Raw genomic sequence first — 19,039 nt, 5'->3', positions numbered from 1 at the left:
CCATTCATCCTTGCCAAATTAATGTGAAGAGGAGCTACAACTATGGGTATGATGTGTAAGGGGCACTAAATCTGTGGGTCTAGTATAACTGGCACTACAACAGTGGGCATAATATGTAAGGGGGCATAGTATAACTGGTGCTACTGCTGTCAGTATAATATGTAAGGGGCACTACAACATTGCACATAATGGCAGGTATTCAATGCGCATTATCGTTATGTGCAGCAAATCCTGTTTATTCATTCGCAGGGTTCCAGAGGGATGGAGCATTCGTTGCCAGCCCTCCCTCTCACCCTATTCAATGCCTCAGGGGCTCGCTGCCCCTGACGGCGATTTTTAACCCCTGAGTCGAATGCCGCAGGGAGCCAGGGGATGGCTCCAGAATGTGTGGGGGAGAAGGAGGGCTCCCGGGGACACAGGTAGCAGAAGCTGCCCCCCTGGGAGAGCTGGCAGGGGACGCAGGTAGTGAGCCGCTGCACTGGTCCCGCTCGTGCATATGTAATGAGCAGGACCAGTGTGCAGTGAATATTTAATGCGCAGCTGCCCGCCCCCTGCTGGCGAATGTGTAAAAAAAAAATATATATATATATTCATGTGCTACAAGCACATGAATACAAATAGCATGCCCCTTCACAGAATAAAATTACTGATTTTTTTACACCAAAAAAACCCTAAAACTTTATTTTAAAAGATCACATTCCAGTTCACCTTAAAAAGATGTTGAATGCAGTGAATCACGGCGATAATCATGTTGAAAGCAGTTCTCCATCCTCGCATTGAATATACTCTTGACGAATCACAGTGAAAACCCCATTGAAATACACCAGCGAATTGCAACGAGCATGAAACAGAGAACTGGCCGGCATTCAGTGTTTGCTTTCAGTGAACATTGAATAGGGTGAATCAGATTTTCAGGGAAAAAGATTCACCGCAAAGAGTGAAAACAGCTGGAAAAAAAACTGGTGAATCGGGAACATTGAATACTACCCAATGTGTAAGGGGCACTACAATGCTTTTTCATTGGAACCACACCCCTTGAATTTTCTAAAGCACTCTTGGGAGGTATCAAAGTATATGTTCATTTAAAAAAAAATTACATTGGCTTTGGCCTGGCCTTACCCATGCAGACACTCGGGGTGAAATTAATTAGGATGAGAGATTCAGAAAGTGAGAGATTTGGTAAGAAATCTCCAGTTTTTTTAAAGCGGCAATCATTTGCACTTCAAAATCAAACTGGTTTTGGATCCAAATTTAAATGGGAATCTTTAAAAAAAATGTGTCAAAAGGAGGGTGTGGCCTCACTGCAAGGGACGTAGCCTTGCAGGAAGAGACTACCTTATACCCCAGTTTTGCAACCTGTAGTAGAAAAAAAATTAATGTTTCATGCCCATTACATTATTTCTAATTTTCCACTTTATATTAATACCTCCTACAAGGAGGGGATTGGGTTAGAGAAGCAGTCCAGGAAATTTTTGGAAGCAAATCTAATATGGGTGGGGTCTGCTGAGATGTGGGGTATGTTAATGGGGAAGATACACTCTTCTCAAAATCAAGAGCTTTATCAAAAGGGAAACTTGTTTTTCCTGGAATCTTACGGTACACATACAATATGGGTACCACTATATAATATATACGGCTCTGGGTCCGGCACTCCCAATGAAATAATCAAAGGTCATATAACGACATTTCAGTTCATATGCAAACCTTCAAACACACATAAAATTTGTTCGCAGCTAGCCAGGGTCTACGTAGTTAGCGTAGTCAGTCAGCACTTATTACATTGTGTGGGAACCGTTGACCATTTTAACCTGCCTGACATGACAGGTGTTAATGTGTTCCTGAAACACCCCCACTATCCACGCCAGCCCGAATCATGGCGAGGGGACGTGGTACGCGGTACGCGTCCTCCAGACCTTTTCATACCCCCACTATCCACGTCGGTGTGGAGTTGATTTTATAAAGTGTGACGAGCGCAGTGAGCCACCAAGCCCGAAGCGTGGCGAGGGGACGCGGAATATATGTCAAGTAATCCGCGACCCCTCAAGGGGCTCGGTGGCTCGCCGCACTTTATAAAATCAACTCCACGCCAACGTGGATAGTGGGGGGTATGAAACGGTCGGGATGATGCGTACCGCGCCCCCTCGCGGGGCTCACTACGCTTGCCACGCTTCGGGCTGGCATGGATAGTGGGGGTTTGAAAACTATGCCTTTGCCAGTATGTAACATGGAGCACTGGCAAATGCGTCCTATCCTGCCACAATAATTACTGGGTCGCACAAGCGTCTGAGATGCTACTGCATCTTAGACAGATGGAGCGACTCTCCACTGGCGCCCGCATGATCCCCTCTCCGCCGGCGTTCTCCAGCGCAGGGGATCTGGCGGTTACTGGCGCTGTGTGAGAGGCGCTCACTAGGCTTGCCAGGGACACCGGTGACAGAGCAGCAGCTCCCGGGGACAGTACGGCGACTAGCTGCCTGATGGGGACAGTACGCAGGGCTGCCACTGAGTCACTATGCTGACTACACTTGGCAGCCGCTGGGCTACGCTGACAACGTAGCTTAGCCTACGCTGAAAACGTAGCGTAGCCTGCCGCCATGAAACTACACAAGTACCAACATACCTTTATACTCGCTTCCCTTGCCGCTTTGCTGTAGAAGCCGCTGGCGGGGGGTGGATGACGCCCTTCCCCCTTGAGTCCACAAGTGTGATGTCATCTACACTGGTGGACAAGAGGTGGCTTGTTGCCAGGGATGATTACATGCTCCTTGCCAGGGGAGTTACATGTTCATTGCCATGGTTGGATTGAATGCTCGTTGCCACGGTGGATTACATGTCCATTGCCAGTGGAAGTTGCATGCTGACTGCCCGGGGGTATTACATACTTTTTGCTTGGGGGATTATACTTGCAAGGGGTTTCATACTCTGGGTTCCATGCTCTGGGTTCCATGCTTATTGCCAGGGGTTTCATGCTCTGGGTTCCATGCCCATTACCAGGGGTTTCATGCTCTGGGTTCCATGCTCATTACCAGGGGTTTCATGCTCTGGGTTCCATGCTTATTGCTAGGGGTTTCAGTAGCGCACGCAGGGGGGGTTTCTGAGAACCCAGAAACCCCCACCCCCAGGAATCTGAAGGCCCTAGTCTGAAAGCTGAGGGTCCCCTCTTTCCATGGGTACAAGAATTTTAAAAATCGGCCCTGGGGAACCGGAGATATCTGACTTCAAAGCAGTGGTCCCCATCCAAGCCTGTTAATTGCTCTCCCCAGTCAGATATTTCAGTTTCTGTCTGACTTAAAGCTTTTCTGAGGGTATATTCCAAAAGCTGGGACTCTCCCACTTTGAGGGACACTAGAAGCTTGTCTCTACTCTTCCCAGAACCAGAGATATCAACCTTCAAGCAGCTGGTTACTGCTCCAGCTCCACAAACCTGGTATGTAGTTTTATATACTCATTGGCAGATTGCTCTGCCTCCCATAGTCCCTAGTACCATTTGGTAGGTGGGATTCTCTAGTTTTTAATTCCATTAAAAGCTAAGAAATCTAGTTCCGGGAACTGAAGATATCTGCAGTCAAGCAAGATGTCCTCCCACCAGAAAATTATGAATAATAAGCCCACTCCACTATACACCCCTCCTCTGCATATTAAACATCCTCTACCACCCTGGAAGTTATGTATTGGGAACCCTTCATTCAGCCCAATGCCCCCTTCTCTTACCTCATCTCCCACCATCTGTGCAGTAAAGGGGTAATTAGTGGAAATTACTGATCCAGGCCCTACATGCTGAGCGGTTGATATAATACCCCCTACCACCCACGGGACATCAAAGCTTCCCCCACCCCTACAGCTGGAGGATCGGTAGGGGCAGGGGCGTAACTAATACTCTGTGGGCCCCATAGCAAATATTAAAAGGGGCCCCCTGCCCCATTCTCACTACTGTTCACATTAGGGGGGAGAATGACGAGAGTGGGAGGGAGTAGAGGACATGTGGGGGGGGGGAGGTGGAGAGGACGAGAGTGTTGGAGGGGGGAGTAGAGGATGAGAGAGGGGGGAGTAGAGGAAGTGAGTAGGGGATCAAGGATGAGAATGGGGATTCAAGGATGAGGGGGGGGGGGGGGTATATGACAAGAGAGTGTGGGGGGGGTAGAGAATACCAGGGGTGTAGAGGACAAGAGGTGGGGGAGATGGAAGAGCAGGTTTGAAAGGCTCATGACAGCCATCACTTTGTGGCTCCTAAATACCCTCTCCCCCGTGTGTACCTCTGGTTTTGGCAGGGAATCGGGATCCTGCTCAATCTCCCTCTTGTTGGAGCAGTGTCTACCACTCACCGCACCACATCACTGGTAGGAGTCCTCCCTCAGCTGCCCTCACTGTCACTACACTACAGTGCCAGAGCCAGTTGGACAATCAATCCCTCCAGCATGTGTCTGGCTCGGGGGGTGCAGCTGCTTTGCCTTCCGCAGTCTCACTTCACTTCTGGACTTGCGAACTTGCCCGAAACGCATGACATCATCCCCCCCCCCCCCTGCATGGCTCCTTGCTCTCCCTCAAGAGATCAGCATCACACCGGCGGCTGCACGGTGCCCCCCCAGCCACCGGGCCCCATAGCAGCTGCACCCCCTGCACCCTCGGTAGTTCCGCCACTGGGTAGGGGCCCCAATATATTGCTATGTCTAGGGGTCTACACGGCAGTAATGTATATATATTTATATATATATATAATTATTATTATTATTATTTATATACATTTGGTCTATCTATAATACTTTAACTGACCCGGCATATACTGGGTCGCCTAAGTGTCCATCTCCGGGCTTTGCTCCGCCCCTCTGGAAACCCCCTTCTGAAATCCTGCGTTTGCCCCTGGGTTTCATGCTCTGGGTTCCATGCTCATTACCAGGAGTTTTGATGCTCTGGGTTCCATGCTTATTACCAGGGGTTTGATGCTCTGGGTTCCATGCTTATTGCCAGGGGTTTAATTCTGTGGGTTCCATGCTCATTACCAGGAGTTTTATGCTCTGGTTTCCATGCTTATTGCCAGGGGTTCATGCTGTGGGTTCCATGCTTATTGCCAGGGGTTTCATGCTCTGGGTTCCCTGCTAATTGCCAAGGGTTCAATGCTCTTGGTTCCATGCTCATTGCCAGGGGTTTCATGCTTTAGGTTTTATGCTCATTGCTAGGGGTTTTATGCTCTGGGTTCCATGCCTTGGGTTCCATGCTTGTTGCCAGGGGTTTCAATGCAGAAGATGCAGCTTTCTGAATGTTCAGGGAACGCTTGAAGGTTTGAAGACTAGAGGAGAGTCTTATTGTGCGTGGGAGTCCATTCCACAGAGTGCAGCCCAAAGAAAATCCTGCAATTGTGAATAGGAGCGAATGTTGCAGGTGGATGAATGTTGTAGATCTTGTGAAGAGGTCAGGTTGGGAGATAAGCAAAGAGATGTACATTGGTGTAGTTTGGTTTAAGGGACTAATGTTATAGAAAAAAACAAAAAGGGTTTATTTAGTAAAGGTTGATTTCCAATAATCTTTTCCATTTAAAATCTATTTAAAAATGTATCTTTTAGTAAATAAACCAACCACCAATAATTTTAAAACTGGACAAACAGTGACCGTGCACGTGGAAAGAAACAAAGCTGGAGTATGACTTGTAGCCTGCAGGTGGAGATACTTCCCCGCGAGCAGCCTATTCATTAGATCAGTGCAGATGCTCCCCACTTATCTAAAGAGTTCAGTTCCTGTGACTTGGCCGTTAAGTGAGGAGCTGCATACGTAATACAGGTAATCGTTTTTATTTATTCTGAATAAAGAAAAGATCTAAATGGAACTCCAACTTGATAACTTTGTTTTCTTTGTATAACTCTTAAATACTGTACAGTGTTATGGAATATAAAAATACAGATAAGAAAATGATTCAAATGATATATCAGTTGGTCGGAGAGCCAGGATTAAGTCTGTGCGGTCACTTAATGGAAAGGTTGTTAAGTGAGGCGCATCTGTACTTTGTAACTTGCTAGCCTGCTGGATGTATGACAATAATAATTTAATCTTATAGCTCATGGCCTAAAATGTTCAGGGTTATATGAACTGTGTTGTTCCTGTAACCAAATGTTTTTTCCAAATGTATTTGTATATGATTGTCATAGTTTCACTTGTTGCTGGGATAGTATTGCCTACTAGCAGCTGCCTCCCATGGGCATCACACCTGCCCAGTAGTAAGGGGTGCCGGATGACTGCCCGACAAGGTGGATCACGACCCCCATAGAGTGAGAAAAGAACCTGTGGCAAGCGAAGTGAGCCACCGAGCCCGTAGCATGGCAAGCACAGCGAGCCCGCAAGGGGCTTCTTTACACTTGCCCCCTCTCGGAGCACCGGCAGTCGGGATTCCGACATCGGGATACTGACCGTCGGGATCCCTAGTCGGACCGCCATACCACACCCTTAGTAACAGAGGGTAGGTTGGGCCCATCTTTTCAGTGATTAGCAGAAGAAAAAAAGTAGGAATGAGAGAAATATAACATAGATTAATAGAAACCAACTGTTTCCAGAGACCAGAGATATATCAGTAACAGTCTGTATATATAAAAAATGAAAAGTGAAATGTATTACAGGTTGAGTATCCCTTATACAAATATCCCTTATCCATAGTTTCCAGAATATCTTTTTTTTTTTTTTGCTAAAAGCACTACTGGGGACATAATATGTACCTGGCACTACTGGGGACATCTGTAACCGCACTACTGAGGACATGATATGTAACTGGCACTACTGGGGACATCTGTAACCGCACTACTGAGGACATGATATGTAACGCACTACTGGGGACATCTGTAACCGCACTACTGCACTACTGAGGACATGATATGTAACTGGCACTACTGGGGACATCTGTAACCGCACTACTGAGGACATGATATGTAACGCACTACTGGGGACATCTGTAACCGCACTACTGAGGACATGATATGTAACTGGCACTACTGGGGACATCTGTAACCACACTACTGAGGACATGACATGTAACTGCCACTAAATATGTTCAAGAAAATGATTGACTGGCATGCAAATTCAGTGCCTGAGATAGGACACACACCTTTTACATGTTTTAAAACCTTGTTTCATGCACAAATAAAATATATTTATGTATATTTCCTGTGTCTGATGTGTTTAAACAACATAAATGCAAGATACCTCATTGAAATATAAAAATATTCCGAAATATGGAATGAACCGTAATCCAAAATTCTTCTGGTTCTGAGCATTTTGGATATGGGATACTGAACCTGTATTATTACTATTGTACTGAATAAATATATCCTGCATATCAAAGTAACACTGTAAAGAGATCTAGGACTCCTTACACTAGCTGCATTTATTAGCTGCCTCCCTCCTGGTGACAAAAACTTAAGCCTGAGGGATAAAATATAAATATACTTAATGCATTCGGGTGCCGGATGGGATCCCGACAGTCATTTACCCGACGTCGGGATCTGACTGTCAAAACGCAGACAGTTGGGTGCCCGACGGCCACCTGCTATTTTCCCTTGTGGGGGTCCACGACCCCAAAAGAGGGAGAATAGAATAGGTGGCTCGCGTAGCGCCACCGTGCCTGCAAGGGGCTATTTTGCACTCGCCATGCTGTCTGACTCCGGGCAGTCGGGATCCCGACGTCGGGATAATGGGATAATGACTGTCGGGATCCCGACTGTCGGAGTCCAATACCACACCCCAGCCATTCTGTACTCAACTATAACTACTACAGTTCCAGTGGTGTGAGTTCATCTCAGTTGCTCGGAGTCAAGATACAGTACATATTGGTGCCCCCTTGCACCAATATTTACTGTATCTTGACTCCGAGCAACTGAGATTGGTAAAGCGATCCGCCCAGGGGGGGTGCTCGCGCTGCCAGGGGGGGGGGGGGTGCTTGCGCTACCGCTGCCGGGGGGGGTTTGCTGCTTGCAAAATTGTTCCCGGGCCAGGCCGAGGGGTGCTCGCCTACTGCTGGGGAGTGGGAGAGCGGACGCTGCTGCTGGGGTGCTGGGAGGGCAGTCCGCCACCGCTACTGCCGGGGGGTGGGAGGGCGGTCCGCCACCGCTGCTGCTGGGGGTGGGAGGTCATACGCTGCTGCCGGAGGTTGGGAGGGATGGCACTACTCACCTATGCCGAGTCCTGCCACACATGATCTCCTTGTTCCGGCCAGCTCCAGGTCCCCGCTGATGCAGGAGTCGGGTGACGTCATCCTATGCCGCTGCAGCATAGCATTATGGAGGAAATCGAATGATTTTGTGAAATACACCTGCAAATGAAGGTGTATTTTTGGGAATATTTATTTTTTACAAATTGTACTAGAATACTAGAATATTTTGAAATACGACTTGATAGTAAATTTAAAATTCAAGACGTACTCCTTCGATGTCGTATTAATTCATATATTTTTTGTAAAAAATAGTGTTGTTAGCGTCGTACAATACAAAATACTAACATTATCTCACATTAGTAAATTACAAAAATACAAATACATGCCCGTATAAAAATATGACTAAATACGAATATGCAAATTCCTACCGTATTTTGCTTAGTAAATCCCCCAAAGTTCTCATTCTGTGGTCTAGATCTAATATTTTCTTGGTATAAGTATTATTATTAATAAGATTCGGTGTCTCTTATATAATCTGTATAGAGATGTCACATTCATCATATCACTAAGTGACTCATATGCTCTTTAGTAGAGAGGTTTTACATTCATGTAATCATTAAGCACCATGTTTCCTTGTTTGTCACAGTAATGCTGTGTACACATGGGGGCGATAGGGGCTATAATCGCTGGGAATATGGTCGCAGGCGACCATATTACCAGTGATTGGGAGTGTGCCCCGGCGATAAATCGTCGGGTGCGCGCTCCCGTTTACAGCCCCTTTCTAATTGCTGGTCGCAGGAGCTTGCTCCTGCGACCAGCTAATTACCTCTGCGGCTCCCCCAGCAGAGGTTCCTTTTCATCAGCGACCATATCTGGTCGCTGATGCAAAGGAGACACTGGGCAATATATTGCTCAGCAATATATTGCTAGCAATATATTGCTGAGCAATATATCCCCCCCCGTGTGAACGGGGCTTAACAAGTGTGGTTTCCTTTTGTTTGTAGACTTTCACATTATACTGTTGATATTTGTAAATTGTTGTGGGGCAATTGATGGAAGGCACTTGCTAGATCCCGGTAAATGGGCCACACGCCAACACCACTGGTTATGCCCGTCCACATTAATAGTCACACCCCCTGTGGCAGCACACAGTAGTACTTTATACGTTTCAGCTCATGGCCCATTATAACCATAAGCTACCACTGCCTTTCATGAACTGCTTCTCTTATTGTGGGGCCTGCTACTGACTGCTGCCATCTTGTGCAGGTTTCAGGTATTGAAGTAGTGCATTCCGCAAAGAAGGCCAACAGAAGAATCTCTGTGATTTTCACTACAAAATGTAGAATGGCAATAATATCAAATGCAAAATGCGCCTGGTTTTGTTTTACACATTGTCACCATTTTACATTTTGAGTGCGAACCTCAGAGAATCTGTAATCTTAGTAAATCTAACCCAAAGTCTCCAGCTATCCTACTGCATGCTTTTAGCTGGTGGGACTGTTTACCCAGATATGGGCCCTTATTCTGAATCGGACGGTACGGCCCGCGTGCGGCCGTACCGCCGATGTTTTTAGTCTGCACATGCGCAGAGGTCAATCTGCGCATGTGCAGCCCCATTCGCCGCAGACGTATTTCGTCCGCCGCAAAGGGGGCGTATAGGGGCGTGAGGGGCTTCATACCCTCATTTCCCTATGTATACGCCCCGCGTTTCATGGGCGTTCCCATGCAAACGCGGGGCGTATGCATGCTAATCAGGGTATGACGCCACTGATGGGGGCGGAAAGCTGACGTCGCCGGATGTCAGCTCTCAGCCCCCATACAAGCTAGCACACGGACGATTGTCCGTGTGGTCTCAGCTTGCGGGAGCTGCTGTGGCGTGCGGCCCTGCCTTCGATGGTCGACGACCATCGAATGCAGGGGGCAGCTCCCACCATGGTGGAGGCGTACGCCCCACCATTTTTATGCGGATCGCCAGCCGTCCGTGTACGGACGGCCGTGGCGATCCGTCTCGTGGGCGGGGATTGGTTTGTGCGGCCGGAGCACCGTGTGCGGCTCCGGCCGCACCAACCAGAATAAGGGCCATGGTATGGGGTAGATTTTCCTACAGGAGATGCACAGAGTTGTAAATAGGAGGTTGCCCTTTTGTGATGTAGCTCATGTCATGTCACCCTATGAAATCTCATGGTGTTCTAGAAAATAGAAAAACAGCATGGTATGCTGTAACCTATGGTTCCACAGAGAGAAACAGGTTGTTTAAATATCATGCCACATATAATGCTGCTAAGCCTAAGCTAAGCTACTTTGGCAGAGTGGAGGTGTAGTGTGTAGTGTAGTGAAGCAACAGAACTTTGTGTCAAAAGAGTTAGGAAAAACACAAGAAAAAGGAAGTCATTGTCGTTTGCGAAAGAAGTAGCAAGTATTGTGAAAGCAAAAAAGTTGGCCTTTAAGAAATTTAAGCAGACGCAGAAGAATGAGGACAAAGAGGTGTATCTTGTTAGACAGAAGGAGGCTAAGAAGGTAATCAGATGTGCAAAAGCACAGGCTGAAGAGAAAATGGCCCAGTCTGTGGGTAAAGGGGACGACGACGACTTTTTTAGGTATGTAAGTGAAAGGAGAAAAACAAAAAGGAGAATAATAAGACTAAAGACAGAGAGTGGAAGTTTTCTTGAGGGGGACAATGTAATAGCAGATAATATTAATAATTATTTCTGCTCAGTATTCATTGCTGAAAGAGAGGGGAAGGGGCCACAGTTAAGTTGCAAGTATAGTCAGAAAACTAAGGGGGAAACAAGTACAATTACAGAGGAGAAAGTCCTCACAAAACTCTCAAAACTGAGGGCCTTATTCGAGTTCACTCTTTCAGACAAAATCCTTCTTAGATGGACAAAACCATGTGCACTGCAGGAGGGCAGATGTAACTTGTGCAGATCTAATTAGATTTGGGTGGGGTTTTACTTCAAAGTGAGATCTATATTGCAGTGTTAAAATAAAGCAGCCAGTATTTACCCTGCAAAGAATCACCAAAAAATCACCAAATCTATTTCTATCTGCACATGTTACATCTGCCCCCCTGCAGTGCACATGGTTTTGTCCATCTAAGAAGGATTTTGTCAGAAAGAGTGAACTCGAATAAGGCCCTGAAAGTGGATAAATCAATGGGGTCAGATGGGATACATCCAAGGATACTAAAAGAGCTTAGAGGGGAGCTGGTAAAACCAATAACGGAATTATTCAACCAGTCACTAGCTACTGGAGTAATCCCAGAGGACTGGAAATCAGCAAATGTAGTCCCACTGCACAAAAGTGGAAGCAAGGAAGAGTTAAGCAACTGTCGACCATTGAGCCTTACATCAATAGTAGGGAAAATCTTAAAACAAAGAGTTGTAGAATATCTCAAAACCAGCAATTTACAGGATCCAAAACAGCATGGGTTTACTGGGGGAAGATCATGTCAAACAAATCTTATTTACTTTTTTTGACTGGGTGACTAAAGTAATAGATCAAGGTGGGGCTGTAGATGTAGCTTATCTAGACTTTAGTAAGGCTTTTGACAATGTCCCACATCTCAAACTGTTAAATAAACTTGAAAGCTTGGGATTGGATTCTAAGATAGTTGGATGGATAAGAGCATGGTTGCAGGACAGAAAACAGAGAGTTGTAGTAAATGGAGTACAGTCAAAGGAGGGAAATGTTACAAGTGGAGTACCCCAGGGATCTCTACTTGGACCAGTGATTTTTAATATCTTTATTGGTGATATTGCAAGTGGAATTGAGGGTAAGATATGCCTTTTTGCAGATGACACAAAGGTATGCAACAGGGTAGACACACCAGGAGGGGTAAAACAAATGATTGATGATTGAAGAACAACTTAAACATGCTTGGGATAGGCATATGAATATCCTTACAAAGAAATAAGGATTAAAAAGGGTTGAGATTACCTGAAGGGTAAGAAAAAGGGGCAGACTAGATGGGCCAAATGGTTCTTATCTGCTGTCAAATTCTATGTTTCTATCTAGCTAGATTAGAGGAATGGTCAAGAGCATGGCAACTACAGTTTAATGCCAAAAAATGCAAAATCATGCACTTGGGTTGCAAAAATCCAAAGACTAAATATAGTATAAATTAGGGATGTGCACCGGCCACGTTTTGGCTTTTGGGTTCTGATTACCTTGAGGTTTTGGGTTCTAATGGGTTTTGGCAAAACACCTCCTAAGTGTTTTGTGTTTGGATTTTTTGGGTTTTGGGTTCTGATTTTTTTGTTAAAAAAGCATAAAAACTGCTAAAATTGCAGAATTTTTTTTTTCTCCTACGTTATATTTACCTCAATAACATTCATTTCCACTCATTTCCAGTCTATTCTGAACACCTCTCACCTCACAATATTGTTTTTAGGCAAAAGGTTGCACCGAGGTAGCTGGATAACTATGCTAAGCCACACAAGTGTGCGGCACAAACACATGGCTCATGTAAGAGTGACACTGCAGCGGTAGATAAGGCAGTACTAGGCACCAGGCAGGTAGATACGGCAGTACTAGACACAAGACAGGAAAGATAAGGCAGTACTAGGCAGTGGGCCCCAGACCAGACAGGTAGATACGGCAGTATTAGGCAGTGGGCCCCAGACCAGACAGGTAGATACGGCAGTATTAGGCAGTGGGCCCCAGACCAGACAGGTAGATATGGCAGTATTAGGCAGTGAGCGCCAGACCAGACAGGTAGATACGGCAGTATTAGGCTGTGAGCCCTAGACCACACAGGTACGGCAGTATTAGGCAGTGAGCCCCAGACCAGACAGGTACGGCAGTATTAGGCAGTGAGCCCCAGACCAGACAGGTAGACACGGCAGTATTAGGCAGTGAGCCCCAGACCAGACAGGTACGGCAGTATTAGGCAGTGAGCCCCAGACCAGACAGGTAGACACGGCAGTATTAGGCAGTGAGCCCCAGACCACACAGGTACGGCAGTATTAGGCAGTGAGCCCCAGACCACACAGGTACGGTAGTATTAGGCAGTGAGCCCCAAACCACACAGGTACACCAGTATTAGGCAGTGAGCCCCAGACAAGACGGTAGATATGGCAGTACTAGGCACCAGACAGGTAGATAAAACAGTAGTACTAGGCACAAGACAGGTAGATATGTCAGCAATACTAGTATTGTGCACCAGCAGAATTTATAATAATTAATTTTATTATTAGGTACTGCTTGGCAGTGGCACTCAGTGGCACACGTCAGTGCACAAGCAGCATGGAATTATTTTTTACAGTCCCACACAGCACAAGTATTATTTTTGTTTTTATTAAATTAGATATAGCAGCCTAGTATGTAGTGTACTTGTACTACTAGGTAGGTACACTTAGGCAGTAACACTGCCAGTGGCAACAGTGGACTGAGAAAATAATACTGACAACCTCTATTCACAGTATTCAGTGCAGGCAGGCAGCACCAGTGGACTATATATAATTCAATTAAATTAATTATGAATAATATAGCAGCCTAGTAGGTAGAGCAAATAAACTAATAGGTACTAGGTAGGTAGGCAGGCAGGCAGTAGCACTGCCAGTGGTCACCACAAAAGGTAGTTATTATTATTAATATTACACACCACCAGTAGCTTTATGCAGTGCACCAGCAGAATTTATATAATAATTCATTTTATTATTAGGACGGTACTGCTTGGCAGTGGCACTCAGTGGCACACGTCAGTGCACCAGCAGCATGGAATTATTTTTTACAGTCCCACACAGCACAAGTATTATTTTTGAATTAAATTAGATATACCTCTAGCAGCCTAGTATGTACTAGGTAGGTACACTAGGTAGGCAGTAGCACTGTCAGTGGCAACAGTGGACTGAGTAACTAAATAATACTGGCAGATTCAGTGCAGGCAGCACCAGTGGACTATATATATAATATAATTAATTAAAATTATTAATATATAATTATAATATTACAGGCACAGCACAGCACCAGAGGTAGGCCCCAGCACAGAGGAGACAGTAGTACTACAGGTACACAGTTAGACTATTCTCCTAAGCAGAGAGGAGAACAGAGTACACAGCAGCACTGAGGGAGACAGCCCCAGCAAATAAAATAATTAATTACAGCACAGCACACCAGAGGTAGACCGCACAGAGGAGACAGTAGTACTACAAGTACACAGTTAGACTACACAGCAGCACTGAGAGACAGCACCAGCGATTGCAAAAGCTCAAGGTCAACCTCAAGTTGAAGCCCCAGCAGCAGCACCAACACAACCTCTCCCAACCCACTACTTGACTGGAGTGAAGATGGCGGGCGCGGCAGCCGCTTATAAAGCCTCGCGAAATCTGGCGCCGGGAAATGACGTTCTAATCACGCGGACGGACCCGAGTCAGGCGGGAATCTACGAACGCTGCTCGGAATGATGACGTCCGTGGGGGCTCGGATCTCTGAAATCCGAGCCCGCACATCTCTAGTATAAATGGCACTATAATGGAAACTACTGAGGAAGAGAGGGATCTAGGTGTCACTATTTCAGGGGACTTAAAGGCAGGTAGGCAATGTAACAAAGCAATGAAGAAGGCAAGTCAGATGCTTGGTTGCAAAAGGAAAAGGTATCAGCAGTAGAAAGAAATAAGTAATAATACCACTGTATAGGTCATTGGTACAACCTCATCTAGAAAATTGTGTTCAGTTCTGGAGGCCATATCTCCAGAAGGATATAAATACATTAGAGACTGTACAAAGAAGGGCAACTAAAATAGTGCATGGCCTACATCACAAAAGGTACCAGGAAAGACTAAAAGATCTTAATATGTATACTTTGGAGCAGAGAAGGGAAAGGGGGGGGGCATGATAGAAACTTTCAAATATATCAAGGGTTTTAACAAGGTACAGGTGGGAGACATTCTGCACAGGAAGAGGAGCAGCAGAACACGAGGACATGCACTGAAACTAGAGGGATGAAGATTCAGGGGAAATTTGAAGAATTACTTCACAGAAAGAGTAGTAGATAAGTGGAATAGCCTCCCATCAGAGGTGGTAGAGACAAATACAGTAGATCAATTTAAACATGCTTAGGATAGGCATATTGATATCCTTACAAAAAAATAAGGATCAAATATGGTTTGAGGTAACAATGGGCAGACTAGATGGGCCAAGTGGTTCTTACCTGCCGTCAAATTCTATGTTTCTAAGCCAACTTGTGGCTCTGGAACATCTGCCAACCAGAATGTTATTTTGTGCTTAATCCAATGGAGCAGAAGACATTTGGGGCAGAAATTATAAATTAGTTTGTATTTTGGAGTTACAAAATAATTTATACTGAAGCTGGTTCATTGCTTAGGGTATGCTGATTGCATTTTGCCATCACCCGTGTTATATCTCGGAAGGTATTCAGTCACCTGTCTCTGCTGTGGGCATGACTCACACAGAACAGTATTGGAACCCCGTGTACAAGGACATAGTTATGGCCTAACAGACAGATGTCTTCCTCGTCACATGGGTGACACAGCCATAGTAGTTGTACAGAATGGATTTTATAGCTAGAGTTTTACATTATTTGGGTGTGATTAGAGTTTAGCAACGCTCATGGTTTATAAATGTAAATTTATGAAGATATTTTTAAATAAGTTCTTTTGCAGCCTTTACAGACTCCAGTATGTGCTCTGCCCTGATGCCCTCTGTCTGTGCCTTCAAAGTACTTTTTTAAGCTTTATTGCCCTCTAGTATAATATAATACTGTTTTTGTGAATGCAACTACTGAATGACTATTGCAAAAACTTATGTATCCAACAGCAACAGACAGAAACCAGGGATACTCACAGGGCAGATTGGCAATAGGCCCCACTGGTGGACCGTTGATCCCATGGCAGAGCCGAATTAAAGCTCCATGGGACTCAGGGAACTTAAGACAAGGGGGGGGCCCAAAAAATGACTATGGGCCAGATGTAATAGCGTCTAAGTTCAGTGGCCGTGCGGTATGCCGGCCAATCTCAGAAGGGCCAATAATTTATAAGGCCTATTTTGGCTTGTAAATGATTGACCCTTCATAAAAACGTTTGAGTTCAGACAGCATTCCGGGAGGGGAGGAGGGATGAGGGCAAAGAGAGAGAGAAAGAAAGGGGTGGAGGAGGGGTAAGGGTAGAGAGAGAGAGGAATGAGGGTAAAGAGAGATAGGGGAAGGAGGGCAGATAAGAAGGAGTGAGGGTGGAAAGAGAGTGGGAGAAAGAGACCAGGTTTGGAAATACACTTACCACTGTCACAGGTGAAGATGCAAGCTGTCAATAGTCACCTTGCTATTGCCATAGTGTCAGACAGGATCCAAAAGTAGGTCCCAGAACACAGCATCCAAGCAGTATACTCTGCATTTACATGTCCCCGAGTCAGGCAGCGAGAGGGGGAGGGAAACAAGGCGAAACTACTGGCATGGAGAGCTGCCATTAGGAGCAGGAGAGAGGTCTCAGCACCTCCTCAAATCCAGCTCTGCCCAGAGTAATGCCCCCCTTGATCCAGCTCTGTACAGTCTGCCTGTGGCTGGGAGAGTAGAGGATGGAAGACTGGTGGTGTGGGTGTATTAGGTGGTGGCATGTTGGTGTGGGTGTATTAGGGGCAGAAGGTGGCAGGCTAACAATATGGGCATGTAATGGGGCCAATTTATGGAAATTTTTCCAGGGCCACTTTAAACCCTCCCATGACACCTGGGAAGTGCTGTGTAGAGGAGTTAGCATAAAGTTGCATACACGACTGCAGGAAAAGACACAAGGACGACTGCAACTGCCCGATTCAGACTCCGGCCCTATCAGAAGGGATACTGCCCCTTCAACATACTCCACCCCCTCAACAGACCACGCCTCCATGAGGGCTGCTTCCAGAAAGTTCTGGTTTTACATCCCAATCCACCCCATGGTATAAAGCAATGTGTTCAGTAATATTTGCATGGAGGTATGTACACAGCTATCCACCAAAGGCTTATGAAGATGGAGAAGTACAATGCAATAATCTTTTTCCATTATAGTCCTGGGTTTGCCTTGGTGAAAATATATACTGTATATATATATATATATATATATATATATATATATATATATATATATATATAGCATTGCTTGTGTATCTTAATAACCCAATTACCTTAATATAAATTAATTTCTGTCTAATTTCTAGGTTACCCCCAGGCAGCAGCACCCACTAGTTGGCAGGAACCTCCAGAGCTTCCTTCAGGAGTGGAACCCATCGAAACGACCCCATCTGTACCCCTCTCTGATGTCACAGGACCTCCCCCTGATGCTTCTGACCTGTATCCCACATATGAGGACCCAGTGAATAACAGTGATGGTATGTAGGATCTTCGTGTCCTCTGATGGCAGGGTTGTGTAAATGAAGCACATAAAACAGGGGTGGCCAATCTGTGGCTCTTGAGCCGCAGATGGCTCTTTTCTCAATGAGATGTGGCTCCCACACCACTGGCACTGATGCTTGCCTCCTCTGACTGTGCGCTTCTCCGCGGTGTACTGGCTCCCGCACCAATGGCACTGCTGCTTGCCTCCTCAGACTGTGCATTACTTTACTGTGTGCTCGATGTGATACAACTTACGTTGCGGGAGAGCATGATCTACCCAGCATCAGGAAGCATGAACAGAGACCGTGAGGGGATGAGGGGCTGGGTGCGGTGGCCAAAGGGCAGATCTGGTGCGGTAATCGGGCAGCAGAGCAGGTCTGCAGCTGCATAGCAGAGAGGGTGTGGAGGCTGTCTACTTACCTTTGTGAATCATATTTTTCAACACTGAAATAAGTGAAATCCAAACATTGATCTTTTCTTACTGACACGCGTGAGAGAATTGAAAAAAATATATATATTTAAAACAATGATTGCCAAATGTCCCACTAATAAAAAACTTAAAACAAAGTGAAAAGGTAATAAAGTTTTTTTTTTTTGTATTGGGAAGATTACAATGTGCTTGTCTCACCCCCAGCCTAACTAAAAACTGAGGTTTGACACAAGGTCATGCTCCTACCAATGTCATTTCAAAGGCATGAACAGAAAAATGGGGCCTCGGCCACAACCCATTTAAAAATATAGGCCACGCCCATTTTATGCATAGTATGGGCTCTTTGTTTTACCATAACATATTTGTGGGCTCATTGCCTCTGATTTGTTGGCCACCCCTGACATAGAATATGTGGCTATAACAGTATCCAGTACACAGTGCTGTTGCTTATCTACTGTATGTTGTATCAAAGGGTAACACATTTTCTAGTCCTTATACAATTCTCTGAAGGTGGAGATTCCCATTTATGCAATAGGAGTACAAAAAATTGTTTTCACAATGATCTCTTGGTTCTAGGATAACAAGCATTCCAAGCCATCTAGTCTACCCTATCTGTGGTGCCTATGTAGGTTTTAGTTTTGATTAGTTATTTATTTTATTGGAGGAGGTTCGTTTTTTTTTTCAATTGCAAGACGATGCATATGAGGGCGCGGCACACTGATATGGTGACCATGTTGACTTACGTCGAAATTCGGAACAACAAAAATTGAAAAACTTTTCACTGTTGATCTTCCCATTGTCAATTTAATGCTTGTGTTGACATTCTGACCCGATCGACCTTAAGCATGTTGACCTACTTGCTGTGTCCACCTAAGGCCTGTGCACCTTTAGTGGTTGACCTAATGTATCTCGACCTTCAAAGTGTCCCGCATTTAATATATACTGTGTAAAACATTTTTTATGAGCTCTAATAATACTTTTTGATATATTGAAATGTTTTCCTTTCCTCCCCAGTCCAGGGATATACACCCCCTTCCCTATTGCAGCATACTCTATATAGCAAAACTCTTAGAGAGCAATGCCCTTAAATCTTTTACAGCCGGCATATCCATAGCCGGCTGTTGTGAAACTACACATCCCAGCATGCCTTGCCTGCTTT

General features: G+C 45.5%; 1 protein-coding gene across 1 annotated transcript in view; it reads left to right on the top strand.

The window, feature by feature from the left end:
- Positions 1–19,039, top strand: part of SNORC (secondary ossification center associated regulator of chondrocyte maturation) — a 46,736-nt gene that overhangs the window by 22,249 nt on the left and 5,448 nt on the right. The window contains exon 2 of the mRNA XM_083178138.1: positions 17,276–17,446. Within this exon, the coding sequence (XP_083034264.1) occupies positions 17,276–17,446 (171 nt within the window). The remainder of the gene's footprint in view (positions 1–17,275; positions 17,447–19,039) is intronic.

This window comes from Crinia signifera, chromosome 3 (assembly GCF_055691185.1).
Source record: "Crinia signifera chromosome 3, ASM5569118v1, whole genome shotgun sequence".
In the NCBI taxonomy this organism is placed as follows: Eukaryota; Metazoa; Chordata; class Amphibia; order Anura; family Myobatrachidae; genus Crinia; species Crinia signifera.
Note: the sequence above shows the minus strand (reverse complement) of the source record. Positions and strands in the feature narration are given on the sequence as shown.